At 35.9% G+C, this 27,774-nt stretch overlaps 5 protein-coding genes and 1 non-coding gene across 8 annotated transcripts; 3 read left to right on the top strand and 3 right to left on the bottom strand.

The window, feature by feature from the left end:
- Nucleotides 1-568: 568 nt before the first annotated feature.
- LOC145217822 (uncharacterized) lies at nt 569-2,131 on the top strand. The gene is made up of 6 exons (XM_080085164.1): nt 569-777; nt 862-911; nt 988-1,125; nt 1,199-1,291; nt 1,351-1,473; nt 1,880-2,131. The coding sequence occupies exons 1-6, from the start codon at nt 585-587 to the stop codon at nt 1,991-1,993; spliced, it is 711 nt and encodes a 236-aa protein (XP_079941290.1). The 5' UTR covers nt 569-584; the 3' UTR covers nt 1,994-2,131.
- A 320-nt stretch (nt 2,132-2,451) lies between these two features.
- Nucleotides 2,452-10,427, bottom strand: LOC145217818 (signal transducing adapter molecule 2-like). Its single transcript, XM_080085157.1, has 17 exons — nt 10,337-10,427; nt 10,168-10,274; nt 9,967-10,051; nt 9,754-9,889; nt 9,561-9,679; nt 9,320-9,474; nt 8,746-8,889; nt 8,548-8,656; nt 7,896-8,124; nt 7,325-7,412; nt 6,551-6,668; nt 5,515-5,683; nt 5,033-5,116; nt 4,883-4,958; nt 4,601-4,649; nt 4,405-4,468; nt 2,452-3,866 (listed from the first exon to the last, which is right to left on the bottom strand). Exons 2-17 carry the CDS (start codon nt 10,208-10,210, stop codon nt 3,780-3,782), a joined length of 1,755 nt encoding a protein of 584 aa, XP_079941283.1. The 5' UTR covers nt 10,211-10,274; nt 10,337-10,427; the 3' UTR covers nt 2,452-3,779.
- Nucleotides 10,428-10,849: 422 nt separating this feature from the next.
- LOC145217820 (3-hydroxyisobutyrate dehydrogenase, mitochondrial-like) lies at nt 10,850-13,804 on the top strand. Its single transcript, XM_080085162.1, has 8 exons — nt 10,850-11,151; nt 11,208-11,348; nt 11,446-11,555; nt 11,624-11,745; nt 12,035-12,132; nt 12,256-12,368; nt 12,473-12,629; nt 13,120-13,804. The coding sequence occupies exons 1-8, from the start codon at nt 11,071-11,073 to the stop codon at nt 13,270-13,272; spliced, it is 975 nt and encodes a 324-aa protein (XP_079941288.1). The 5' UTR covers nt 10,850-11,070; the 3' UTR covers nt 13,273-13,804.
- On the bottom strand, nt 13,767-22,793 carry LOC145217823 (protein canopy homolog 2-like). The gene is made up of 7 exons (XM_080085165.1): nt 22,730-22,793; nt 16,338-16,477; nt 16,060-16,175; nt 15,739-15,848; nt 14,405-14,534; nt 14,120-14,216; nt 13,767-14,031 (listed from the first exon to the last, which is right to left on the bottom strand). Exons 2-7 carry the CDS (start codon nt 16,426-16,428, stop codon nt 13,997-13,999), a joined length of 579 nt encoding a protein of 192 aa, XP_079941291.1. The 5' UTR covers nt 16,429-16,477; nt 22,730-22,793; the 3' UTR covers nt 13,767-13,996.
- Nucleotides 17,920-26,026, top strand: LOC145217819 (arylamine N-acetyltransferase, liver isozyme-like). 3 transcript variants are annotated; one of them, XM_080085159.1, is made up of 9 exons: nt 17,920-19,476; nt 20,253-20,442; nt 20,656-20,740; nt 20,836-20,929; nt 21,006-21,990; nt 22,125-22,243; nt 22,778-22,962; nt 23,435-23,528; nt 23,599-23,997. In XM_080085159.1, the coding sequence occupies exons 1-5, from the start codon at nt 19,012-19,014 to the stop codon at nt 21,216-21,218; spliced, it is 1,047 nt and encodes a 348-aa protein (XP_079941285.1). In that variant the 5' UTR covers nt 17,920-19,011; the 3' UTR covers nt 21,219-21,990; nt 22,125-22,243; nt 22,778-22,962; nt 23,435-23,528; nt 23,599-23,997. The 3 variants fall into 3 exon arrangements, with proteins under 3 accessions (XP_079941285.1, XP_079941286.1, XP_079941287.1); XM_080085161.1 differs by lacking the exons at nt 17,920-19,476; nt 20,253-20,442; nt 20,656-20,740; ... (1 more) ...; nt 21,006-21,990; nt 22,125-22,243 and adding exons at nt 24,951-25,143; nt 25,213-25,297; nt 25,358-25,451; nt 25,707-26,026 and having other exon boundaries at nt 22,889-22,962; nt 23,599-24,746; XM_080085160.1 differs by lacking the exons at nt 20,656-20,740; nt 22,125-22,243; nt 22,778-22,962; nt 23,435-23,528; nt 23,599-23,997 and having other exon boundaries at nt 21,006-21,198.
- Nucleotides 26,027-27,260: 1,234 nt separating this feature from the next.
- Trnas-gga (transfer RNA serine (anticodon GGA)) lies at nt 27,261-27,334 on the bottom strand. The gene has a single exon. It is a non-coding gene; the product is annotated as a tRNA-Ser (tRNA).
- Between the last annotated feature and the right edge of the window lie 440 nt (nt 27,335-27,774).

The following is a 27,774-nucleotide window of genomic DNA, read 5'->3' as shown; positions in this document are numbered from 1 at the left end:
ATATCTCGTGGCAGTCATTTGTTAGAGGTTACAGAACCTGCGTAAATTTGTTCTTGCAAAAAAGTCATGTCTTGTGCACTCAAAATTTTACATTAGGCGTAGATGTAACAAGCATTGCGAGTCTGTTTTCTAGCCAAATAATTTCTTGAGCCTGTCTTTTAGCTTCGTGCAAAGTGCCAATATGGGCATCAACTCTCCGCCGGAGTTGGTCAAGTTCTTTGTTTGTTTCTTTACAAGTTTGTAATAACTGTTCCGTTTCTCTGATGCAAGCTTTAGACCTCTTTCTCAGTTTTTCAAGTTTAAAGAATTCTCGCTGAAAAGTTGAACTTACTGTGGCAGGATCCATTTCAAACAAACAACGCCTCTTGAAATAAAACCAAAGTTTCAAACCTGGGCAAAATGGCGCTTTATTCACCGAAGACGTCATAATCAACCATTGTTTTACTGACATGTGATCTCAAAATTTGTTTTTTTTTTGTTCAGAACTGGGGAGTTTTTTTTAGAAAAAAATTGCTTTATTGCTTTTTTATTTCTTAAAGACATATTTTATTTCTTAAAGACATATCATTCGTTTATGCCTTAGCATGATTCGCTTTGTGATTAAAACACTTTGCATGGGGGCGATCGTCATTTCGCTTGCAGAGGCACAATCTGGAGACGCAGACTGGTTGATTCCCGTACCGTTGAACAACAAAACTGTGCCATCTACAGGACCAGTAACATCCACGCCCTCTCTGGGGCGACCAGTCTTTCCATATTATTACGAATATGAAGCAGGTAAAATAAACTCCAAAATTTCGTCCGAAGGTCCAAAGACATTTTTGTAGCATAGCCTAGCATCAAGCTTTTTACTTTATTTAGGTGGAGATTACGGCAGTGGAAGTTCTATTATCGATGTGGATCCCTATAAGGTTAGATTTCACACCATGGTGTTAACTTGATGTACTGTTTTACACACGCATAACTTACGGACGAATTTCTTTCAAGAATGTGGCTCCTAAGCCTTTAAGCAATCCACCGTGTCTACTCCCCGAACAAAATCTACAAGTCCATGATCGCGACCAAAGACACTACGACCTAAATGAACGACGAGCGCTTTCAGTGTACGACCTTCTCAGTGAAAAGGTTAGATCACATCTGCCAAAAATAACACACTGAAACCTATAGCACTTAAAACTAATTCTTGTTGCATTTCCAGATACAAGTGGCTGGCTACTTGGCAATGAGCGAGCACATGAACAAGACTAAGTCCAAACTGGAACTGGTGCAATTTCTCGGAGGGTGTAGAATGGTAAGCTTTTTAAAGTAATTGAGACTATACCTTTTATGACCTTATCTGACCTTTCACAGCCGCTTGCTGGAGAGCTGATTTTTCTGATATTCAACGCCAAGGAAATTGTGCCTTGTGTGGACGGAGTTACAAGATTGTGGAGGGAAACTTTCAATTGCACCGACACAGAAACTACATTAACGGTAAATTGACAAATGTTGCATGAAGTACAAGTCAATGCATGGGCACGAACCCGAATGTATATTCTTTAATAAAGCCCGAAAGTTAGATTACGACGCAAATAAGACCTAGTGTGAAGCTTTATAGGCCCAAAATAAACCCGTTCCATTAAACTAAAGTCCGAACCCGACGTGATTATCACATAGCCTACGTAGCCTTGTGACGAACAAGCATAAGATTTTAAAAACGGGCAAACAACCTGTTTTTTATTTAAATTTAACGGTATAAGTTTAATTAAGCTAAAGTTTGCGTTTTACTACCGCCAATAGGCTGAAACAAATGAAAAATCTATACACTATGCCTGCTAGCAATTGTTTGTATAGTGATGGGAAAACAATTAACTAACTCAGAAAATTGTGAATGTTACAGTTCAATCGAGAATGTCGAGCCAGAGTTCACATCAGCAACTTCGCTCCTTGGAAACCTTTCTACATCAACTGCAAGTCGCCTGAATTCTTTGCCCTGCCGTGGAAGAAAATTTAGTATTAAAACAAAAATGCTGATTTCAAATGAACAACCAAACGTGCCCTTACCTATTCTTTTAATAAACTCACTGCATTCAATGTTTTATCTGTTCGTTTTGGTACAATCCTTCCAGTAGATCAAAATTTCACTTTGGCAATAAAACCACCAATAAACTAAAAAGGGTGGCGAACATATTGCCTTCAGACATTATTTAAAGTTTAACCTATTGTTGAAGGTTAAAGGGGTAAACGATAAACCAAACAAGTGAAATCTAAATGTGTCCCATTGGGTAAGGGACCCATAGCAAACCAATAAAGAATATGGCAATGGCGGTTGGCGTAACTATGCATTAATACAAAATCAGGTTGAAGTCTATGAGATTGCAGCCAACTAACGCCAAAACACTTTGAACCAAAATGGAGAATATCTATTAGAGCAAAGAGCTCATGGTACACCTGAAAGCAGGCTGAAAAGGGTAGCGATTGGGTTTGCTTGTATTATAGGCAATTTCGTCTGCAAAACGTCGCAAAAGAAACACTTACGTGCGTGGTGACGCGCAACAGATAACAAGTAAAACAGGAAACCACCAGCAGTTGTCGTTAACAATAGCGCAGTATTTATGCACAGTATGTCCACCCTAGCCACTTCACACTATCTTTAAGCCAATCAGTTGCAAATGCATTACTGTTGAAAACATAAGGAAGTGGTTGGATACGGCAAGCAGCGACGGCTTTCAACTTCTGTGCAGTAATTTATTGCTTTTTTGACCAGGTTGGACACTTTTTGGTCAAATGCATTTTAACATTTATTTCCGGTAGGGGTAAAAAATTAGCTGGCTGATATAGTGACTCAAGTGTAACATTAAACGGCATCGAATAAATGAAAATCAGTTCCATGTTGGCGTGGTTTCAATGATCCTTATAATGTTTAAAAAAACAAGCCAAAAGTCCAGGCTAGGGTGTGACAGGAGTTCATTTAAAACCGGGACATAGTAAAACCTTTATACAGTAAACCTTGGTAAACCGGATCTTCGCCTAATTCAGGCAAAACTTAAGGTACAAATTATTTGTAATATGGTAAGGCTTTAACTATTCGACATCGGTTAATCCGGATCTTCGCGTCATCCGGAAAGATTTTTTTCGGCTCAAACTGGTACAGATTAACCGAGGTGTACTGTACTGATAACAAAACGGCTTTGAATCAAGGAAAAGAAACCGAACCATTATTGTGTTTAAACTGATTTTGATAAACGTCAATCGCAAGTAACTTTAGATAAGGAGGCCTTAAGAACAGGAAATTGCCGACTAACAATATACATTCATAACAATACATGTGGTTTATACACAAAGGGTAACACGCACATAGACAAATTAAACTGAAACAATAGAAGGGGCGCAGTAGACAAATAAATAGAATAGCAACATTTCTGTAAAGTGCGCCGTGGTTTGTACACAATATAATGGGGCCAGTGTTCCCTTTAAAATGCTGACATAGAATTCAAGCAACAGTCTGAAATGATTATGGGACAATTTGTACGTAAAAAAGCCTTGAGGCTTAACCATAGCGTATCCAGTCTATTGTCATTGCCATATTCCGGTATTCATTCAACAATCAGCAACGCAAATGCTCATTCATAAGCAAGGTTTACGCAACATTATGCATTATCTTAAGCATTAAGGCAAAACCGTTTATGTCCTTAAGTGGTATGACTTGAATATCAGTTATAGTAAGGAGAACACTGGCGTTTAGGTTACTACAACATGGCTGCAATTGCACCGGTCAGGTTTTGATTGGTCACTTTGGATCACATGAGTGGTTGACTGGATGCCTGATTGGTGGGATAGTGGCTAGGGGAACCACCATGTGGGTAACCCCCAGGGGCATGGTTTGCCTGAATGAAACAAAGAAAGTAAGTAAAGTATCAGGTGTGCATTTCTCCCACACGGTTTCAATGTAATACTGTTAAATGCACTTTAAAACAGTCAACAGGCAATAACTGAACGCAAATCAGATTTATGCTCATAGTCTCTATATATCTTCTTGGCAATTTCTATGGTTAAAAAAAGCAAACAGGGATTGACAGTTGATGGTTTTGGTCTATTACTAAAAGTGTTGTTTTGGTTAAACACAGTCGGTTTTACATTGGCACATTTTTATTCTTGAGTGCAATGTAACATATACAGTTAATCGCAGCCAGAACTTATACTGTCACTGATTTTACTTATCAATTTGCAAAGTTTAGTATGGAGTAACAAAAATGTCAAAGCTTAGTACTAAGTGTATGTGTAAAGTCTTTACTCAGTCTAACACCAAAGTTAAAAAAAAACTTTTACATATATACATTCTACATACGTCAAAAATTTAAAATTCCCCTAATTGATTAGGAAGAAGCATGAAAACTGTACATAAGCTGTAGGGATTTTAATCACCTGTTCTCCATACTGGGACATCATTGGGGAGCCATATGCTGCACCTGAGGGTACTGGCCCAGAGCTACAAAGACACTCAATTAGTAACTTATAGGCACATGTAAAAACAATTCATGCAATGGTGATAATCTGGCTGAATTCACCGAATTTTTGTAACCTTGATTAAGGCAATGGAAAATCAAATGACAGAGCCTACCTTGGAACTGTGGCGTAGTTTTGTGGTGCATATGCTGTAGTGAATGAGCCTGGTAGGGCAAAAAAATCAATGGAATTGCATGAAAATTTTGTTTGTTTTTTTAAAGAAAAATTGTGAAATATTTATGAATCAGCTCAATAAATCACACATTAAAAACCATGCAACAAAAATTGAGATGATTTTTTTAATGCAATATATTTTGATGGTAAACGAAAATTAAAAGATATCTGAAAAAAATGATCGCAACTGTCCAATAAAACTATGGGCAAAAAACAAACATACTTGGTTGTTGCATCATTCCTTGTTGCTGTGGGTCAAGTGATGTCACGTTGCCATTGGTAACTGGGTATGCAGCTTGCTACAAGAGTACAAAGAATGCATTGAAGAAAGTGAAAATAGTAACAAACTGAGGAACTGCATTGCAAATTCTACCTGATACATTGGGTTGTATGCGGTTTGTGCTGGAGGAACTGAGGGTGGAGCCCCTGATGGGCCAGGTGCAGTTGCAGGTGGGACCTTTGAATAATGTTCATAAAATGAAAAAAATACAGAATTGACTTCATTAAATAAGTTTTTTGTGCTGCTAGGAAATATAATGGCTAAGATGTTTTTTTTAATTTTAAAATAAAATTACACCTATTGCCCATGACCTTTTCTCCTTATTAATCTCCTTGCCATTGCATGACCAACAACTTAAGTTAATTACAACAGACTTTAAGGCCTTTACCACAAAATGCAGTAAAGGACTTAACACTAGCTCACTTAAAACTCATTACTATTTTTATGAGTAAAACTCATTACTACTTTTTTACTTTCTTAAAACAATTACCCCCAGTCTACAAACAAGTGTAAAAACTAAATAGAACATCTACAAAGTTTTATGTACAACTTAACACTCATTAAAATATTATTACCTGTACTGTACCAGGTGGCATATAAGCATTATTACCAACTTGATACGGACCAGGTTGGTATCCTGCCATCATTGCTGGTCCTGGCTGACCATGCATACCAGCAACAGGAGGCATCTGTCCTGGCATATACTGTTGCGCAGCTGGATATACTGGCATCTGTTTCATTAACCTGTATATGTGAGTAAGCAAGGTTTAGTAACAAATCTCAACAGAACCAAAATGCACAGTGGAGATTATCAGGGATGGGCCGAAACTGCAAATGTTCTGTTTGGTCGAGCACCGAGCATCTCATGTTAATGCTCGGTGTTTGGCTGAGCACGCTCGGGTGCATTGTGACATCACAAACAGGTCCTATTCCACACTAATTTTAGCATTACAAGGTCGCTTACGTCGCCAGCGGTGTGTGAAGCTGTACAGCCCCCAGAACTAGTTTCGTATGCGTTTTGTTTTCACTATCTAACGCATTACAAATAAAACAGTCATTTTTGGTTCTTGGATACCCTTTCGAACACTAGTTTCTACTGATTGGTCGGGTACCCGGTATCGACGATTTCAGTGGTAGCGATACTCGTACTCGGTATCGAAGGTATATACAAGTGGTACTCATACTCGGTATCCGTACTCGCTTCAAAACCTGGTATCGTCCCATCACTGCTAGTTTCGTATGTTAGTAGGGTATGAATATGCAAATTTAATGCTCAGATCAGTTTGTGCAACTGCGCAGCCGAGCACCTAGCATCAAAAACAGCGATGCTCGGTACCGAGTACTCGGGTTCTGGCTCAGCCTGGCCCATCCCTAGAGATTATGTTTCAATTGTCATTTAATTATAAAAGCTTCTAAATCAAGGTTATTTTTAACATTGTTTACCATACATGGAAAAGGTGTTTTCACTTTCAAATGCATCACAAAGAAATCAGATAAGACATATTAAGTATTGAATAAAAAATAAAAAATACATATACTTTGACCTATCACAGAGGCACATATAAATGTATATAATATATGTGGTAAAAGTATGAATATTAATAAACTTACGAATCATAAAGTTTAAGAGAATCCAAAATTTTTTCATTGAGTAGTGTGAGCTCCAAATGCTTTCGATCAATGGCTTCTAGTTTGGTGTCGATTAACTTGCCCATCTGGTTACAACTATCTGCAACAAATAAATTTTCATATTTATTGATTAAGTAAACAAAAGTTAACAGAATACAAGACAAGCGACAAACAAAAAACAGCACAACTGCAACAAGCTTTAAGTTGAAGTCAAAAGTGATTTAAAGCAAACTTCTGTATGAGTTGTTTGAATGATATGATAAGTCTCTAAATCATTTTTAAACTTTTAAAGCAGTGGTTCTTAACCTTTTTTCCTTGCTGCACCCCTTTCAAATCACTAACCAATTTTCGCACCCCCTTTCAAATCACTAACCAATTTTCGCTCCCCCTTCTGTAAAGAATAGACCTAACCAACCTTAATGATTCAGCATCCCCGCACCCCCTAGGAACAGTTTCTCTTACAACAAACATTAAAGTGTAAGAAGTAAACTTAAATTGTTGTTTAAAGAAATTAATGTAACTTTATTGTAACAGCTTTAAGAATCAAAAGCAAGTTTTAGTGTTGTCATGTACATCCAACTAGCCCTAAAACATGAAAGGTTATGTAGCTCACAAGATGTAAATCACACTTATGTATGGCACACAGTTTAAGAATCACAGTAAACATCATCAAGAAAGTACAGCCTTGAGAATTTGTTCACCAATATTTGCAATGCATAAAACAGTTTCAGTATGCCACAAATTTCATTTCCAAACCTTCATTTTGCAGCAACTGGGGTGAGTCAGTGGTCGTGGTCTCAGGGTCTGTACTTTGCAAAACAGCTAATGTCTCATCAATCAAATCCTTGATGTGAAACAAGCAAATAGCATTACAAATGTCATTTGTGTCAAAGCAAAGTGCAATCCTCTTATTGCCTGTTTATATTACTTCATGCGTCAAGCAGGTTCATTTCAGAATAAAAGTCAAAACTATGTTAACATTGGCCTTTCTACAAACTGAGTATAAAACCATTTAGATTTTTCCAGCTATATCTTTCAATTTTGATTACATGTCTTATTCTATATGCATACAACAAGAGTACATTTGCATTTTTCTGACTGTTCATAGACTAATAACTAGTTTTGTCAGAGTCAAAAGATTTCAGAAGTAGATTTCCAAACCATTGTACAAAACCTTTTCACAGTCATAATTGTCATGAAAATGATAATAATTGCCAGAGTGAGTGTAGCTGGTAGAAAGAATTGAAACGCATCATTTTTGTATAGAGTTCCTAATTAACAAGCTGTGGCGGTATGATTTTTAACTCTAACAACATTGTGAACTAACCTCATTAACCTCCAACACTGGCTGATCTTTGTCGAACTCCTTGGTTTCCGGATTATCATTAAATTTTACAACTGTGTCTTTTTCTTCTTCCTCTTCTTCAGTATCTTCAGCGACTCCATTCGAAGTGACAACTTCATCTTCAACAGCAGCTGACAAATCAGCAGTTACGAAGTTTGATGGAAAAAGACCTGAACCATTAGAACCTTCTCCCTTCCACCAATTAGGATCACTGTAAAACATCTTTATGAATGAAAAACTACCGCTTGTATCGCACCTTTTTATGAATCTTTTGTGTGACTCAAGTGGTTATAAAAGGTTGTAACTGATTTGGCCCCTCATATCACAAATGATGGCATTAGCATTTGCTGAAACGTTTGGACAATAAAGCATGTTACGCTTTTCTGAACCATTATTTTCCTCATTAAATTTATGAACAGATCTGTGTATAGTGTTCCAAAAAACTACCTATCATGCACTTTTAGTGAAGGACAATGACTTACAATTTCCAAGATTTAAACAGTTAAAGCCAGACCTGCAGGTAAACAAAAAAACTGAAGAACACACATGTAGTTTATGTTTTGTTTTTGCAACTACAGTACTACACAACTTCATGGAAGAAGTATACAAAACCAAGATACATTACGTAACATACCTATCATCTAGTATTGAAAGAAAGTCACCAGCTTTGAAAGTAAGTTCATTGTCCTCAGCTGCTTCAAAGTCATAAAGGGCTTTTACTCTTTTCTTGGGTGTGTTCATTGCTATGACAACAAATGCAACAGCATTATACATTTACAATAGAAACTAATTCATATTTTTTTATTCTGTTTGAACATTTTGGCTCACTTACATGAAGAGGTGTATGATGCAGTCCCTGAAAATGATGTAGAAGACGCATTTCCAAGAACAGATGGATACAAACTTGACGTAGCTTGAGGTTGGTTTGATAAATAACCTTTTTTCTGCTGTTCTTCCTTCAGCGAGGCTTCGATAGCTAAATCAGGGAGCAGTTCAGTACTTGAATATTTACAAATTAAAATTATATTTCTTTATATGTTAAAAAAGCAAAAAAGGAAGTACAACACATTCACATTCTCATGCTTGCCAAAGTGTATTAGAATCAGCAGATTTTTTTAGCTCTTCTAAATGTTGAAATAATCTTATTTGTGGACTTTCACCTTTGTTTATATTACCAAATTACATTTTATTCCACATCTGTCAAAACTATGCTTGCCTATTGTTTGTATAAAGCATTTTAACTAAAACTTAGGGTTGTGTGTACTAGTTTATCACTTATGTATAACAGTGTATGCCAATTGACAAAGCATTACATCACAAACATTTTTGTTTGCCATGTTTAGGACCCTTAAAAGGTTTACATAACAACACATGCCAATAGCAAGAAAAACACAACACATGGCTACCTTTTGCAATGTCATCCGCTTCTTGTTGACTAGACACAGAGTTCGGATCGGTGCTTACTGGCTCTTTCCTTTTTGACTTTGATGGATCAGTGTCATCATCTTCAGGAAACTCCATTCCATCACCTCTTAGTGAATAATAAAATGACACAAAATGCCTGAAAGTTAAATAAATCACAGTTTAGTGACATGCTATTAGCCCTACTTGCCTGCTTAGCATATGTAGTACTAAAAATTGACTTACGACAATTCTGGGTCCTCTTTAAAGTCTTCAGCCCATTTTCGGATTAAAAAGCGAAGTTTTCTTGTCACAGTTTTGTTCTTGTATTGAAACAATGTATCACGTAAACAGTCAGTAAAACCCTGTAACAAAAATGACAAGAATATTTAGCACAGCACATTTAAGTCAGATCGGTTTTATTTTTAGGTCTTTGTACCTGTGATGCGACTTCTTTACGGAAATCTTTTCCGCAATTGTTAACACAGGAATCAAGAACAGTTAATGCTTGCATACTAACATGAGGAACTCTGTGATTTATTTTCTGAATAATAACACCAGCAAATTCATGTGACCTGAAATAAAATAAATCATAATAATAACAACATATTACACGTCAGTTTTAGCTTAATCAGGGCAAAACAAAACTTACCCCTTCGGAAGCGTTTTAACTTTATCACATATTGAAACTATTAATCCCCAATCAGTTTCAGTGTTCATTTCATTTGTTGCTTTTTCTGAAATACAATGATTGAAATGAACAAAATGTTTATTGGATTTTTTGATTTTGTTCCGATACTAATAAAATTGTTAACATGAGATTAAATTTATAGAACAAAACATTTATGCTTACCTAACGGTTCATCAAATGGGGTTGAGTTGCTGAAGATCCCCATTTTGAAGATTTGTTCAGGATTTTATGAAATAACTTGTATCACTTCAGGGTTTAATTTATGTAATCTAAAAATGACATAAAACTGTAAGTTTCAACTTTTCGTCAAACAAAACCTCTGTCAGTCTACCAATTTGTAAAATAAATCTTGAGGTGTTAGTAAAAGTCCAAAACAAATGAACAAAAAACAATTTTACATCTCAGCAGTGAATGACAAGACATCGCATGACCAGTTGTGACCACAACGGTTCACGTCACGGTTAATAACACAGTATTACACAGCTTCTCCAAAGGATGTGAAAATAAACATTTGTCAAGCAACAAAACGTCAGAAAACAGATGTTCATTGCAGCATGAAACAAACATAAACAAACCACAAACGAAACGGTTGTTTAAGCGAGTAACTTCCACAAATATAAAAATTCCATTTTTTCATTTGTGACCTAAATCTGTTGTTTTAAACACCCAAATTTTTCATTCATTAGCAGACATAGTTTTGTTTAAACCTTGTGTGACAAAATCATAAATTATTTAAAAGCTTGTCGAAACTTAACAGAAAGACAAAATAAACGTGTTGGGCGTATCATTATGAAACGGCAAAGTCAGGTCAAGGGTCATTTCATCGAAGGGAAATGCCCTCTAGCTCAAGTGACTAAAACTGTAGTGTAAACATAAAACTTCGTTCACAATTTACTAGCCTAAAAACAAATAAGATGCGCCGGTATTAAATGCCTGTACAAAACAAGCGAAGTGTTGCTTAATTAGGAAACGAGTTTTTGTTTTGTTCGATTGCTTTGTGTGTGTTTTTTTAGGTTTTACTTGACTTGAGCATCTTTTTTTCTTTTTTCTTTTTACTACAACAACATGGCCAGCGTATTAAGGACTTTGTCTCTTCGCAATCTGACTGCCCAAGCCCAACTTTTTCATCAAGTTCAGCGAAATAAGGTAAAAAAATCTTTCCTGCAAAACTACAGTTTTATGGTACAATATCATTTTTTTAGTGCTCCGGTACTATTGGATTCATTGGTCTGGGAAATATGGGAGGACCAATGGCCTTAAATCTGTTGAAGAGTGACCATAAAGTGGTAGCATATGATGTTATGGATGCTGCTACCAAGGCAATAGCAGATGCTGGTGCTGAGGTATAAAGAAGATAAATGAACAAAGGAAACTTTTTGTGTTTTGTAACTATATGCCATGATCATCCCCTGAATAAGGCCTTGTTTTTATTTGTGACAGATTGCTTCAACTCCATCTGCAGTAGCACAAAAAGCTTCACAAATCATCACAATGTTACCCAACAGTTCACATGTGGAGGAGGTGTACATGGGGAAGAATGGAATTCTTGAGTATGAAAGAACGAATTTCACCTGCTGCACATCTGATAGTTATTTGTGTTGTTAATGTTATATTATAGGTCTGTTCAGGATGGCAGCATTCTGATTGACAGCTCAACTATACATCCAGCTTCATCTAAAAAAGTTGCTGAAGCAGCTGCAGCAAAGTCTGCTTTTTATATGGATGCACCAGTTTCTGGAGGTGTGCACAAAATCATACACAGTTTTTTTCATCTTGTCTGACCATTATGTTTGCAATTACCTGGTTTATAACGCAAGTTTGATTTGCAAAATTAGAAAAGGCTTGATAAGCATATGTTTTACATTTGACATCCATTTTTTACATGCTTTGTTTATGCATTTTTAAAGTTACACAATTCTGGTTGTTAAATTCGGAATCCAGTTTGCAGTATAAGCAGAATATGTGAATAACGAACATGCATTTAACTGTTATGTATTCAAAAGCTGATTTTGTGACATACTGACTTCAGGGGTAGGTGCAGCTAAAGCAGCGACACTGACTTTTATGGTTGGAGGAGAAAAAGAGCCTTTCGAGAAAGCAGAAAAGTTATTGGCTCATGTTGGAAAGGTAAGGAGGCAAAGAAGATGTGGTCAAATGCCTTACTGATTCTGTACTGCTTTCTGATAGTTACATTTTGTTGGATTCGGCTACTTTGTGTGTCTAGTGATCCCTATGCGATATGTTTTACAGAATGTGGTACATTGTGGCGCTGTTGGGAATGGACAAGCTGCAAAGATATGCAACAATATGCTTCTTGCCATTTCAATGATCGGTGTCTCGGAAGCTATGAACCTAGGCATGAGGTAAAATGTCTCAAAGGGCTTGAAAATCAATTTTAATGTATATATTTGCATGCATGCAAATTTCTATCAATCACATAACAAGACTTGCAAAATGTATGTTTCAGATTGGGACTGGACTCCAAAGTGTTAGCTGGCATTGTGAATACTTCCAGTGGCCGTTGTTGGTCATCTGACACATACAACCCGGTACCTGGAGTTTTGGAAGGTGTCCCAAGCAGCAACAATTACCAAGGAGGTTTTGGAACTGCACTAATGTACAAGGTACAGTTTCTACATTACATATTAATGTGCTTAAGTGACAACAAATTGGTTACATATATATGTTTGACCTATTCGGGCGGGAACTTGGCCGAATGGCCAGGCGCGCCTGACCCATATACACCTGATCGAGATTCGTCCCCGGAAGTATCCTGGGTTCGAACCCCGTGAGCGACAAAGGGCAATTTTCAGTTCTCGGACTGACGCCTGATTGTCGAAAAATACAATAAAAAAAAGACCTATAGTTGGTAGAAAACATTATTGCGGGCCTATTCACAGAATATTGTTATATGTAATACATATAGGTATAGCTACTTGTTGCAGGTTTGTGAATTTGTTTGACCAAGTTTTTTTTTTGTCGAAGCAGCATGGTACATTTTCTTTACTCCAACATGTCTTTGTGCTAAAAGTACATTCAATCTTACAATGCCTTTTTTGTTATGAACCTGTTACCATGACTTAGAATAAACTTTCCTTTGTATATTACTACCAGGATCTTGGACTAGCACAGCTTGCTGCAAGTGACATGAATGCGCAAACACCACTTGGAGCTTCAGCTCATCAGATTTATCGTATGTTGTGTGAAAAAGGATATGGATCAAAAGATTTCTCCGCAATTTACAAATACCTAAGCGAGTCTGAATAAGTGCCATACAGGACCAACTGGTTTAAGTGGCCATTTAGTTTTTCTCAGCTAGCCTAAGCTACCATTGTATTAGCCTAAATCCGTTTGCTTTTGGTCCTGCTTTTACTGATACTTTTGCTATACCTCCTTGTTTGCACAGAACATGTAAGATAGGATAAATATTTTAAACTTTCAACACATAAAGTTGTGTTGTACTTTCCAATTAAGTCACCATATTACACAAAGATGATTTTATTGTTTGAATGTAAAGGTACGTCAAAATAATATTATGTTGTTTTATTGCCAATTTTTAAACAAATTAAATCAATGAATGTGTGATGATGTTGAGATGCATATGCACTGACACATGTTACCTACAAAAATAGTGTGTTTTCTGATGTGTACGAAGCAGAGCTTTTTTGCAAAATTGCACTGATATTGTGCCCTTGCTGTAACATTGCTGCTTGATTTACAAAAGGCACAGTTTTTGTTCAATAAAGTGTAATCAAATGTAACTTCGCAATCACAAAAATAAATACCAAAAAGCACTTAGCATTATGATGTCCCTGTATACTTAAAAAATCGAGATCTTTAGCTCCAAGTAAAGTGTAAGTGCAAACATTTTTAAAGCTTCTGCAGGAATAGTTTTAATATGGATTGGAACTTCAAGGCAGAACTGCATTTTTGAACAAACTTTCCTAAATAAAGCTTATTTGAAACAGTTGAGAATCAAAGCTGACAGAGGTTATAACTCATCTTTTTCTGTGCTGCTGCAAAGCTCTAAAAATAAGAAGTCAAGAAATTTATTACTGTCAGTATATATATATAGCTGGAGTTAAGTTTGTTGGTTGAAAAACATTAGACCTACCTGCAGCATCTGCACAAATTTTCATTGCAATCTCTGGACTGTCTTTCTTGAAGTGGTGCAAAAAGTCATCTTCGTAATCCTCAATAATGGACTCACACTAAAAATAAGAAAGATATTTTGTAAATCAATTTACTTCATACAGAATACTTTTATCCACAAACAAATAGTAGCAGTTTTTTGCTGTTAATAATTTGTGGGGATTTCAAATCATCATGATTTTGACTGCTTGGAAAAGCGTACCAACTTCAAAGTTTTGGAAATATTACAAGACCTGATTGGACTTACTGCGAATTTGACTTTCTTGGTTTTGGTGTCAGGTGGAGTTTTTGCATCTTGATTTTTGCTATCCTCCATCAATTGTTGAAAGTCTACATCACCAGACATCTTTCCATCATGTGTGACCATTCGTTTCAGCCTAAGATACAAAATAGTTGCTAAATCACTTACAACAAATATCCTTTACATTAGGCTTACAACAGCAGCATTACTGTGTAAAACTTGCTATTGAACACAATCAACCAGTTTACTAATTTCGAAACCAAATCAGATTTATAATTCGTTTTAATTGAAAATTGAATTCTACATTTTTTGTTAAAGTCATTGAAAAATTGCTCTCTAGCCTACTGTTGTAACACTTATGTGACCTGTCGCAAAATAAAAGTATTCATTAAGTTGTGTTACTATCAAAATGAAAACACTTACATACAAAAATAGTGCACTAATGATCATAATTTTAGTTTTAAAATATGTAAATTTCTTAGGTAAAAAGGATTACAGGACTAGTTGATATATAAACACACCCTTTATGATAAACATGTACAAAAACAATCTATACATAAATTTGTTATCCAGACTAAGCCTCCTTCATTTACATCAAATTATTGTAATATGTAAATTTAATCGTAATATAATTATGAGCTAGTAGAGCAGTGGTTCTCAAACTGTGGTACGTGTACCACTAGTGGTACGCGAGTAGCTTTCTGTAATACCTAATTTAAGTCCGATCTAAAATTGCACCGCAACTAACCCAAGTGATCAGCCCGCAGTTTGGGCGAAATTCGTGTTTTGGACATTCTTATTCAACAGAAAAATATTTTTTAGTTTCTCAACCGTTTTTACAATCCTGCATAAAAGTGCATCACACCTTAATTGGGCCAAGAACAATTACTTTTTGACAGTGTTTTCCCTATTGTGACATCATAACACACATAGACAATAGACTTTATAAGACAAGCGTTGTGTCAATGTACATACATATGCCAGAAAATGTACCGATTTGTTGTGTTGACCGCTACGATACAGAAACTTCATTGAAATTGAAGAACTGTGAAGGTGAATAAAAATGCTTTTAAAGCGTAATAACGTATAATGCAAAAAAATGTGAAACATAAAAAGACCTGCGGTAAATTAAGTTGGGGGTCCGCAGACTTTAAATCTATATAAAAGGGGTCCGGGACTACAAAAATGTTGAGAACCACTGGTTTAGGTGGTACACAACGATAGAAAAAGTTGTCGGGTGGTACGTGATCCATATAAGTTTGAGAACCACTGTAGTAGAGAGATTGAAGATAAATATGATTGTCGTGTATAAATTTGTATTTGAAAAATGGTCGACTTACTGCATTTTTCCAGTATTGGCGTCTTTTGACTCAACATAGTTTTCTGAAACCTCATTGCAAACATTTTCCAGTAACTCAGTCAAATGTGTTTCAGATCTGGCATATGATTTCTATGAAAAAATTCAAAAGTTATAACTTGAAAGTTATTTACTACAATCTATTTTTCAATACTAGGGAGAGATTTAACAAATAATAAACATACAAACATTTCAAAGTGACAGTGTTTCCTCGCACAATAGTGAGGTTTGTCACTAAAAATAGCCAATATTTTTCTAAAAAATGTTATAGCTACCAGATTATTTTATCTGTATGAAAACTTACTTGAACAGTTCTGGTTTTTCCATCAGGTGCAACTCTGAAACTTCCTACATCAATTTTTTTCTTAGGGTCCACTTGTCCAACACCATGTTCAATTTCGCTAACAATTGCTTTACAGGCTAAAATTGCAGTTTTAATGTTACCAAGGAAAGTATTGAATTTGTTAAACAGGTTAGCATTGTTGTAAACTCACAATTAAAATTTCTATTTACAATACCAATGTTTAGATTGTTTATAAATTTAATGTTGCAAGAAAGGTTTGTACAAAAAATTGAACTTACTTCCACAATATAGATCCAGGTCTTTGGCACTAATAGCAACTTGAATACATGCAAATGCAATGCTTAAAAGAACAAGAAGATTTCGACACATTTTTCCTTTGACAACTTGTATTAAAAACAAAAATATCAGTTACATCCACCTAAAAAAGACAAATCCTAATAATCATACATATCAATGTAAAAACAGCCTTTAACACAACCACAAAATTTGGTACATTTTTAGTTTGACCTGGTGACATCATTATTCTGCATGATAACACGAAATTTTGCTTTTGGTGCGCTATAATGTATCTAACGACTTTTACCATACTATTGTTACTTAAGACTTTTAAGTGTGCCTCACGTTTTTGCTATAACGACACTGTTGCCTGCTCTTTCGCTTTGCCACCTTTTTATTGACTACTACATTTACGTTCAGGTTAACAAACAACAAGACGTTTGCTATGGGACGCGTGGCTTTTTACTCCAGTGCCGATCAGCTGTGTTCAATGGAGCGAATCATGTTTTCTCGTTTGATTTAAAAAAACATCTTTTGCAAGCAAAGACATATTTTCGCGAAGCTACAATGTTTGAAAATTATCAAATTATCAAATTTTATCTCTCCGAAGCAAAGTAATACCGATTGCCGGGTAAAGTTTCAAATGTTGTACGTTCCAAATGTTATCGCTTTGTTGAAAGAACAAGTTTGTTATGTCCTCTTAGACAAATTTAAGTTTTAAAATAGATAACCGAGAAAACATAAACTTGTTTATTACTACAATGATATGATTACCAGTTTGTCACTCTCATGTGACTTTTCTCTCATTGGAAATTAGATGGCGCCACAGAGGGTTGAGGATCGACTCGAGAAACTTGTTTCAGAAGTTTATTATTATTAATTGCCTTTGCTTTTAAACAGTTCTGTTTTCATATCCGGGTTTTCACTTTTCAGGCCAAACTAGGAACAGGACAACTACTTTTTGCATTTGCATATCTCCGGTAAATGTAGAGCAACACAATGGAGAGTAGAAGTTTATCAAACATTTATGCTAATCAGGCAATAATGTGATGCCCAAGAACCTAAAACCACTGTAGTGTTTTATTATTATTATTTAGGCACATGGTGTCATGAAGCATGAATTTGTTGTATTATTGAGAATGTGATTGTTCATTAAGGACAGATAGAAGTTAAATTGAACATCATACATAATACAAAGCAGTTGAGATAGGAATAGGCCATTTAACTAACAAACATGTTGGCATATTCTAATGTTATTGTTTTACTATTTCTGCAGAGTAAAACACATTGTACACTTTTATCTAATAACAAAATGGATGAAGCTGTAGGTGATTCGAGTCCTACTCCACCTACTGGAACCGAAAATGCGCCACCCGACTGGGTCATCAGTCTTTTGACTTGGGTTGCAAAAGATCCATGGGAATTTGTCACAACAGTGTTCCTCTTTTTGTCTCCTTTTTTCTTTATTAGTGCAGTGCTTGCATACAAACTTTCAAAACAAATTGAAGCGAAAGAAAAAGAGAAGCGCAAAGTTTCAAGAAGAGACAAAAACTTGAAGAACTTGCGCCGAGCAAAAATTGACTGACCTTTCCAATTAAGAACTTTATTCAGAAAATTGTTTTTATAAAAACACCAGCAGCTTTGCAGTGTTTTTAGGAATTAACTTGTACTATAATTACGTTTTTAAGAACATAATTACATTTTACCACAAATGGTTCAAGGAAATGTGTGGTAATTTTTGGGAAAATTTACAAGTTAAAATAATGGATAATCTATGCAGCCATGTATATTAAGGTAATCATTATTTTATGTCATTTACACTGATTGTTTTTTTTGAAAATATGTTCTTTTATTTCTTGAATCATAAAAATGAGGCTAAACGATGATTTAAATCAGTGTGGTCCAACTTTATTTTGTTGCGGGCCATTCAAAATTGTTAACTTACTACACGGGCCAAGGTTTAAATTTTTGCAGGAAAAACTTTTTTATCTATAGATAAGTTTATTTTTTTATTTTATAGTTATTTACTAAGTAGAAGCTGACAAAAACATTCAGTTTCCACTCTAGTGCAAAAATGCCCCCAACGGTTTATAGAAGCAGAACCCTTTATTACATAACAATGCCTTGCCATGCGTCACAATAGGAGATTTTGCAGTATTTAGTGTGCGTTAATCCTCACATTTCAAAAACATGGAATTATTGAAAACAAAACTTATAGTTGTCATTAAAATGTTGGGACTTTCGCGGGCCAATAAAATTATCTCGTGGGCCAAATTGTGGGCCTGCAGTTGGACCACGCTGATTTAAATTATCACCAAATATGAAATGTTTTGCAAAAATGAAACTGCATTCTAAAGGACCAGTTGATTAAACTTTGTGTACAAAAGCTTCTCCTTTTGCAGATACGTGGTAGAAAAATAGGCTGAAATATAGTATGTGCAAAATTATGTTGAGTGGCTTTTAGGCAATCAAGTGATTAAATGAATTGCTCTTTGAAAGGTAATTTACTGTTTCTAGAAATTCTAAAGTGTTTAAACCTTTACTGAAAGTTTTTCATTTAATAATGCATCACATAACCATTATTACAATCATCCACTTGCACTGTTGGTAACAAAAGTTCCTGTTTCGAGCCACATATATTGATATCCTGAAAAAAATGCACTGTCGTTTTAAAAAATGCACTTGGAGTTTAGCTACCATAGGCAGGGCGTGATTAACAGTCTCAAGCAAATAGTGGATATGGGAATCAACAACTTTTCACAACAGGAAATCGGTTTATCAACCGAATTCGTAATGGAGAAAGAACCAGTGTTTAATGTTGACAAATATCTGAGACGTATAAACTATTCTGGAACAAAAGAACCTAATTTTACCAACTTGACAAGCTTGTGTCGTTGTCATGCAACGAATGTACCAGAAGAAAATCTAGATTGGTTTGGAGGCCAACTAAGGGCTCCAGACTTGGACAGAATATACAAAAATACTGTTGAAGAAGGCAGAGGTGGTGTATGTTATGAACAGAACGGACTTTTCGGTAAATTGCTATCAAAGTTGGGCTATAACGTTGTATTGCTAGAAGGCAGATATTACATGCAGGAAAAAGACGAATTCAGCTTTCCATTCAACCATATGCTTCTGCAGGTAAGGGATTGTAATAAACCGATTTTTATTTATTTCAGCTATGCTATGCTTTGTTTGATATTAGGATTCGGCGATTTTACTGTTCTCTTTCACTGAGTTGCAAAAAACCTTCTACCCTTTAACAAAGTTGTATGATCAACCACATAGATCGGAACAATTTAAACAAAGCTATATCTGATTTTGCCTATTTTCAACGAAATCAACTAGATTATGTAAACGAAACTTCGTTTTACTGTCGTTACGGATACAACAACAGCTAACCATGTACAGTGGCGTAGGCAGCCAAAACTTTTGGGAGGGGCCAAATAATTTGTTGTCTTATACAACTTTTTGCTAACGCTCGGCGTGCTTTTACCAAACACGTAACGATAGCCATACGCTTTATTGATTAATTCCATGTCTGCATAACTATAAAAAGCATGAATTTCGGCTTACAATTTGGTGACAAAAGCCATTTTTAGTAATTTATATATTCCTTTGATAGTTGAGAGACGAAACCACAATGATGAGGGACGAAACTACACTAAATTAAAGTTTATCAATGTACAACTTTGAAAATTTGGGAGGGGCCATGGCCCCTTTGGCCCCTCCCTGGCTACGCCACTGACCATGTAGTACAAAAGTTTTATATTTTTAGTAATCTTGTGTTCAAATCTAAGGCTAGATTTACCTATGCCGTGTAGCATAAAGATGGTTAAAATACTGTTTAACTCCATATGACAATGTCTGTCGCGCCTTTACGGTGTCTGATGTAGCAAAGTTTTTTTGTAAATAAGGTTACCCTCGAAGGTCAGGACTGGTTAGTAGACGTGCGTTTCGGATTTCCGTCTTTTTATCTGCCACTCAAGATGGAAGTTATGACTTCTCAGGAACAAACGACGGGAATATATCGCATGAGAAAGGTTAAGGGAAATGAACATGAATACTTCCTTGAGAAACGTCGCAAAGAAATCAGAGATATGGACTGTAAGTTAAATTCAATATTTCAGTTTTGTAACGTATCTCGCAAACTAGCGTGGCCCTTACAGATGAGGCAAAAAGGTAATGATTTAAATTTCAATCAAAACTGCTAATTTAACGTGCTTTTGTTGGAGAATGTATAAAACAATACATGGTAAACAATTGTCTGAATTCTCGTCAAAATATCAACCGGTAAAGATGTTAATACACTACCTATAGCTTGTGAAATAAAGAGCAAGCAAAGCAAGCAACAACTAAGCAAATACGAGATTGATCCAGAGTGGGAAATAAAGTTTATATACAGGTGAACTTTTAAAAATAATAATCATCCATGTTTGTGCGAAACTTAACAACTAATGGACCAATCAAACGTGGGCTATATCTACCTGTTTTTATTAGCGATATACCACACACGTTTGAAGAATTTTTGCCAGGATGGAAGACACATTTTGAAGACAAAGTGTCGTTCTTTCGAACAAATACGCTTGTTCAGGTTAGCCTTCAGAGAAAACTTTGTTTGTTTACTGTGTTGTCAAAGGGTTATAAATTACAAATATTTCTTTTTGAAGAGATTTACCGACTCGGGGTCATTGCTATTGTGGGGAAGTATCTTCATCGAGATGGAGTTTCTTGGGCCACTTTGCGAAAAAGTCAAACGAACTGAAATGCTGCCAGGAAAAGATGTAGCTAAAGAGTGGAATGTGTTGAAAGATTTAATTCGTGAAAAATTCAGAATTGTTTTAGATTTCAAGCCAAATTTAGCTCGAAACCATCTGATTTAAATTAACATCCAATGCAAGAGTTCAAGAAAAAAGGATGTCTGATTGATCAAACTGAGTCTGAATTTGCAACAGCAATGTCATGCATTTAAAAAAGTTAAGACATCAAACAGTTTTTATGTCAGTTCATATTACTTACATGGAAACACGACTACTTTTTTGCCACAAAATTCGAAACATGCTGGAAACAAAGTTTTGCGCTCAGCCCAAGCGTGAAATGTAAACATAGTATAGTTTACCTGTAGATAGCCTTGGGCCACTTGTGAATAAAACAAAAAAAACACAATTTGTCTTTTCGGTTGACTGATTGGTCAACGATTCGGTCCACTGAAACTTTACATCACGGCACGAACAGTCAATTTTTTGGTGCAGAAGTGCATGTAACGTAGTGGCGCAAATAAGTATTGGTTGATTAGCAAGCTCAAAAATGGAGGAAGTACCAACGTTTGATGTTGAAAAATACCTGAGACGTATTAACTACTTTGGGACTAAAGAACCAAATCTTTCAAACTTGATAAACTTATGTCGCTGTCACGCAACCAGCGTACCTCAGGAAAATTGAGATTGGTTTGGAGGTCCAAGAAGAGTTTTTAAATTGGACAGGATATATAAAAATATAGTGGAGGATTGCAGGGGTGGAGTGTGTTTCGAGCAAAACGGCCTATTCGGTAAATTACTGTCAAAATTGGGCTATGAAGTACTTCTGCTAGAAGGCAGGTATTACATGAAGGAAAAAGACGAATTCAGCTTTTCGTTTAACCATATGCTTCTGCAGGTAAGGCATTAAATGAAATTGTAGATGTATGTCGTATCTTTGTATGCCTGAAAATAATATATATCACAAGAGCCCCAAATACCAACCACCGCCAAAAAAATTCAATGGTATACCTATAAAAACATGTTTTACAGTTTTGCAACTATAGTAGATCGACTGTTCTAAGCTAATGGGCAAAACACGGCAATCGGTGTTTCACAGTGGAACTGTAAAAACATTCCATTAAAATTTCATCCCACCTGGAGAAAATATGGTAATCACTTACTTTTGAAATACCTTCCAAGATTATATAGCTATATGGTCAAAAAGCGATGTACAAACAATTTGACAATATAAAAAACGTAAACATATTTTAGCAAAAACAGCGGTTTGTTAGTTTGTTTTCTTTCTGCGTTAAAAAACGTTTATGTTAGTTATATTTGTATGATGTTCCACTGGTGCAGCGGTTTTCAACCCGTGAGTCGCCATCCCAAACTGGGGTCGCATAAGGCAGTGTTGCCAAACATGTTTCAGGCCATGAACCACTAGCCCCAATAAAATAAACTCATGGACCACTTCATTGTTGAGAAAAAAATACAGTCAATTTTATCATGTAGCCTTCTAATTTTACCCTGGAGTCACTGCGACTTGGCAGCGTTCCCAATGAGTCACGGCACCAGAAAGGTTGGGAACCGCTGCACTAGTGTGTATAGCTATTTTTACACCAATCTGTTTTTACCGGTTATAGCATTCAACGAACCTGTATTTCGAGACCTTAATTCTTTTAAAAATGTTCTTTTTACACAAGGTCATTCTCGACGGCCAGAGCTGGTTTAGTAGACGTGGGTTTCGGGTATCCTTCGCTTTATCTTCCACTTAAGATGGAAGTTGTGATTCCTCAAGAACAAACAATGGGGTTGTATCGCCTGAGGAAAACAAAGGAAAATCAACATGAATACTTTATTGAGAAACGTCGAAAAGAAATCATTGACAGTAAGCAAAAAGATCAGAGAAGATAAACAAAGTGTTTTTGGATCCACGATTCATGTAAAATATACAGGATCGCTTTCTGCACCGAAACAATACTTGGTAAACCTCAACATCACTTATTGGACCTTTAAATCGCTTGGTGGCACTCAATATTACTTGGTGTAACAGTGCCCCAAGTGATCCTGTGTATTTTAGATGTGTGAGTGAATATGCACAGTCAGTTTGTAGGCCTTGGTTGTATGGTAAAGCAGCACAATTTGTGAAAGCCCAAAAAACAAAACTGTTCAACTATCCATCGTTGCAAACTTTAACATACATAAACTTAAGCTGATGAAATCAACGAAACGCAAAGAAAGCAACATTTAAGCAAATACGAGGTTGATTCAGAGTGGGAAATAAAAGTTGAAAATGGGCGTATTTGTGTAAAACTTCGCAAACATTTGACATTTTTAACCCTCATTTTTGTTTTGGTTAGCGATATACCACATAGTTTCGAAGAGTTTTTGACAGGATGGAATCAACATTTCGACGACGAACTGTCGTTTTTTCGAACAAATACGCTTCTTCAGGTAACCGGAAAATCTTGCTTATACAGCGTGATTTTCGAAGGTTTTAAATTGCAAATGTATCTTTTTAAAGAGATTTACCGACTCCGAGTCATTGCTATTGTGGGGAAGTATCTTTATCGAGACGCAGTTTCTTGGGCCACTTTGCGAAAGTCAAACGAACTGAAATGCTTCCAGGAAAAGATGCAGCTAAAGAGTGGAAAGTGTTGAAAGATTTGATTCGTGAAATATTTGGAGTTGTTTTAGATTTCAAACCGAATTTTGCTCGGAGAAGCACGGTTTCGACAGCTCAGTAATTTAGTTATTTCAATTTTCATGTTTTTTTCCGCACCAGGAAACAAAACGGAAATTATTGCACATTGGGACGACTGTGCGGATATTATTATTTTTTCATTATTAAAAGAATCTTCATGGTGTATTTACTGTTTTAATGCCAGATACGTTGAAAATAAATTGTTTCGTGTAGTACAAACGATTGTATTGGTACGTTTCAGCAGATTATGACAAGGCTCATCATGGTAATAGATTGAAACTTTGCAACAAAACTTTGGTCATGCGCCTAGATTTAGATACGTTTGAATGTGGTGGCATGTATGGTTGAATTAGCTACACCCTGTCGCATATCCAACGTTTTTTGGGGGCTTGCACTTTCGAGTTTGGGCCGGCACACAGTTCTGGACAAAGTACTTTGCCGCTTACGTTTTGAATTAGAAAACGAAATAGGCAACGAAACAACCACTGGTCGTTGGGGGTGTAAACTAAGTATTCGCGCTCGGCATAGCACATACAAGGAAAATTTCCTTAAGCGGAATAAATAATACATGTATATGCCCCTGATTATTACTCTTTTCGACGTTTAACTCTAAATTTTGACAAATATGTGGAAAATCCATGGATGTGGAAAGGTATTTAAAACGTATAGAATACGATGGTGACCGAGATATCAATTTGGACAATCTAAGAAAATTGTGTTGGTGTCATGCATCCCACGTTCCCCACTTCACTCTTGACTTATTTGGAGGCGAAGGAAAACTGTTTGACATGAAGAAGATTTATCATAAAATTGTTGAAAAGCGTTGGGGCGGGTTTTGTTTTGAGCTTAACGGGCTGTTTGGTGAACTGCTAAACTTGTTGGGCTTTAATGTTGAAATTCTTCAAGGCAGTGGTTTTCAGTTAGGCCCAGACAAGTTTAACCCTCCGTTTGATCATCTCTTGTTGAAGGTGTGTGCACATGTTATTGTATTTGTACTTATTGTTATTTAAATGGCAAGTAAAGAATAGGTGGTTAACTTATTTGGACTAAAATCTATTGGCATGTATCATGTTATTGTGGAGAAATTTTTGTTTTAAGTTTAGCTCTTTCAAATACATTGCTAGCATAATGGGTACACAAAAGAGGTGTTAAGAAATGTTATTGTTTTGAAGGTTGAAATCAAGCAAGAAATTTGGATTGTTGATGTTGGTTATGGTGCACCTTCATTTATCATGCCCATGGAACTGGTGCCCATGAAGCCACAAGAAGAGATGTCTGGCCTTTATCGATTTCGCAAAGCGAATGGTGATGGGGAAAACTCATATATTGTAGAAAAAAGACACAAGCAAACTTTCCACATGCATAGTTGGTTGAATTCTGCTTAATGACCTACTTTTAGTTTAGTTGTATAAACATGATTTATAATTTGTTTAGCAGGTGAAAGAATTATGGAAAACAAGAAAGAAAAAATAAGCAAATACAGTATTTCAAAGGATTGGAACATATTGTTTCGGTTTAGGTAACTGGATTATAGCCTACTTCTGCATTACCAAAATTTTGACATAATTTTTTTTTTCAGTACAACTCCACACAAGTGGCCAGAATTTAAAGAAGGCTAGGATAGCCATTTAAACCAACCTGATGGGTTTTTAATGGTCAACTCTTTTGTACAGGTTTGTAATAGTATTTTGTGGTATGTAACTTTTCTAGGACATTAGCTGCAACTTGCACAATCAAGCCTATTGAATGAATTATATTAGACAATGCATGTGATAGAGCTTGTTGTACCACCACAATGTACTCACTGGGGTCTATGGTATTAATTTTCATTTTTTTAGAATTCATTACAGTTGTTACTATGTACCAGAGAAAAAATATAATTTTAACCATATAAGTGCCCTGGCTAATAAAAGTTCATCACTTTTCAGATATTTACTCAAACTGGTCTTAAAGTATTATGGGGAACTAAGCTGTATGAGAAGGTATTTCCAGATGTACTTACAGAGAAGATTAGGTTTACAGATCTTTCTCCTTACAAACATAAGTCGAGATGAAATAAACAATGCTATGAAAAAATATTTCGGCATTACTCTTGATTTCGAACCAAAGTTTCAATCCAAAAATTTCAAAGAGATTATTTGCTAAAACAACAGAAGAATCCTGCAAGTAATTGTAAATCTATGCAACTTATTGTTTTTGTCCATATATTTATCCTATTTCATTACCTACTAAAGCACAGGATAAAGGAGTTCCATACTTTGTTGGTTGGTAGAGTATTTTCAATGATTTGGTACCTTTTAGTTGAATTCACCCAGAAATATTTGTTTTTAGGATTACCTATTCTTTAAGTCAGAAATGCCAGCCCTAGTGTGCTGAAATTGTAGTCAATGGTTTCCTTGATTGTAATGTAAAAATTTGGCTCGATCGGCCCAGTGGTTACCTTTAAATCCCTTAATATGTGTACCAGACTGTCAGACACTACATAGAAGTCCCAAGGAACAAGGAAGTGATTCAATAGTTAACAATTGTGGCGATTTAATGAATAGCGGGAGGTCCTTCGGTTTCACTAATGAACAAGTCTGGCAAAACATGATTGATGAACACCAAGGTTTTTTATTACATATTGTATAACATAATATGAAAAAAGTGAAGGTTTAAATTTGGCATAATGGTTTCTACTAATTTGTCCTTAATCCAATAACAAACTTGCATACGCAAGCACGCAAAAAAAAACGCAGACGCAATTGCACCTTTTGGCAACCCACGCCAGTCTACATGAAAACATGACACTTGAATTTACTGTATATTGCAATGTGTTCCGAACGCTTATGAAACAAATTTAAGTACGATTGAGAAGAGTGACCTGTTCGCTAGTCGTTGTTTGTTGACATTGGTTTAATGCTTAAATCATTTGCAGCCTCTGGCTTTTTTCGCACAACGAGATTATAACGACCCAGATCCACATTTACAGTAAATTCTCATTAAGTAATCAAAATCCAATTTATGACTGCAAGCAGTAACAGGAAAAACAGCACCACTAGCTTTACTAAAAGCAAAACTACCAGCGATGTAAAGTAAAACAAAGACAAATTATTTCGACAAAACAATTGTCATCATCACGTTCCGTTTTATTCTACATCCCTGGCAATTTCGTTGTTTTGTAAAGCTACTTTTCAAGGCCGTGAGTGCCTAAGCATTTCTACATAATGACGATAAATTTAAAACGTTGGACCGTCCAGACAATGTCAAAATCTGTCGCGCTATTGCTATTTAAAAACTAAAGCTTAACAATATAGTTAAACTTTAAATGTGCGCTAAGATCAACATATTTATACTGGGTTCAGCCCTGGAGCGTCGATGTAGACCAGCGATCACGGCATACATATCGATACATCATAGTACGCCAGGCCTAGGAGAGGCGTGTATCGGATCAGCTGGTCTTTCAAGCATTCCCATATGGCAAGGCACGGGCTAGAAAAGCTAGCCTGCGGTGGGATTCGAACCCACGACAGGAGTCTTTCCGGGACTCGCGCTCTACCAACTGAGCTACATAGGCTTGAGCCTGTCGAGGGTTCGAATCCCACAGAAGGCTAGATGTTTCTAGCATGTGCCTTGCCATATGGGAATACTTGGAAGACCAGCTGATTCGGTACAACGCTTTAATAGGCCATGGCGCACTATGATTTAAACGTGCGCTGTGTTAAAATTTTATTTGGAAAAAGCAAAACGAAATATTACCGCAAAAAATGGATTTAAGATTTGGACAGAAGCGGGTTCATATTTATACATATATATATATATATATCTGCTGCAATTGCAAGCTAATCCAGCTCAATGTTCATCTTAATTATAGAACATATTAGGTACATGCGCTTTTGAACCGTCGTTGTACCGTACTATTCGCAATACACTGAAGTGGTGTTTAAACTTCAAACTACTTGATGTATCGGCTGACTAAGCAATGTTTGAATAGTAAACATTTTCGTCTAACCGCAC

The sequence above is a fragment of the Phallusia mammillata genome, chromosome 3 (assembly GCF_965637545.1).
Source record: "Phallusia mammillata chromosome 3, kaPhaMamm4.hap1.1, whole genome shotgun sequence".
Taxonomy (NCBI): domain Eukaryota; kingdom Metazoa; phylum Chordata; class Ascidiacea; order Phlebobranchia; family Ascidiidae; genus Phallusia; species Phallusia mammillata.
The sequence above is the reverse complement of the archived record's forward strand: the minus strand, read 5'-3'. Positions and strand labels throughout refer to the sequence as shown.

Coding starts and splice junctions, on each gene's coding strand:
- LOC145217820 (XM_080085162.1), top strand. CDS start 11,071: ATGGCCAGCGTATTAAGGACTTTGTCTCTTCGCAATCTGACTGCCCAA. Junction 11,349..11,445: donor TAGCAGATGCTGGTGCTGAG/GTATAAAGAAGA, acceptor TATTTGTGACAG/ATTGCTTCAACTCCATCTGC. Junction 12,369..12,472: donor GCTATGAACCTAGGCATGAG/GTAAAATGTCTC, acceptor TGTATGTTTCAG/ATTGGGACTGGACTCCAAAG.
- LOC145217818 (XM_080085157.1), bottom strand. CDS start 10,210: ATGGGGATCTTCAGCAACTCAACCCCATTTGATGAACCGTTAG. Junction 8,125..8,547: donor CTTTCAATACTAGATGATAG/GTATGTTACGTA, acceptor GATGTTTTACAG/TGATCCTAATTGGTGGAAGG. Junction 4,650..4,882: donor AGGAATGATGCAACAACCAA/GTATGTTTGTTT, acceptor TTGCCCTACCAG/GCTCATTCACTACAGCATAT.
- LOC145217823 (XM_080085165.1), bottom strand. CDS start 16,428: ATGTGTCGAAATCTTCTTGTTCTTTTAAGCATTGCATTTGCATGTATT. Junction 16,176..16,337: donor CCTGGATCTATATTGTGGAA/GTAAGTTCAATT, acceptor CTGCAATTTTAG/CCTGTAAAGCAATTGTTAGC. Junction 14,217..14,404: donor CCAAGAAAGTCAAATTCGCA/GTAAGTCCAATC, acceptor TCTTATTTTTAG/TGTGAGTCCATTATTGAGGA.
- LOC145217822 (XM_080085164.1), top strand. CDS start 585: ATGATTCGCTTTGTGATTAAAACACTTTGCATGGGGGCGATCGTCATT. Junction 778..861: donor TTATTACGAATATGAAGCAG/GTAAAATAAACT, acceptor TACTTTATTTAG/GTGGAGATTACGGCAGTGGA. Junction 1,474..1,879: donor ACACAGAAACTACATTAACG/GTAAATTGACAA, acceptor TGAATGTTACAG/TTCAATCGAGAATGTCGAGC.
- LOC145217819 (XM_080085159.1), top strand. CDS start 19,012: ATGCACTTGGAGTTTAGCTACCATAGGCAGGGCGTGATTAACAGTCTC. Junction 19,477..20,252: donor TCAACCATATGCTTCTGCAG/GTAAGGGATTGT, acceptor TTTGTAAATAAG/GTTACCCTCGAAGGTCAGGA. Junction 20,930..21,005: donor GAACAAATACGCTTGTTCAG/GTTAGCCTTCAG, acceptor TTCTTTTTGAAG/AGATTTACCGACTCGGGGTC.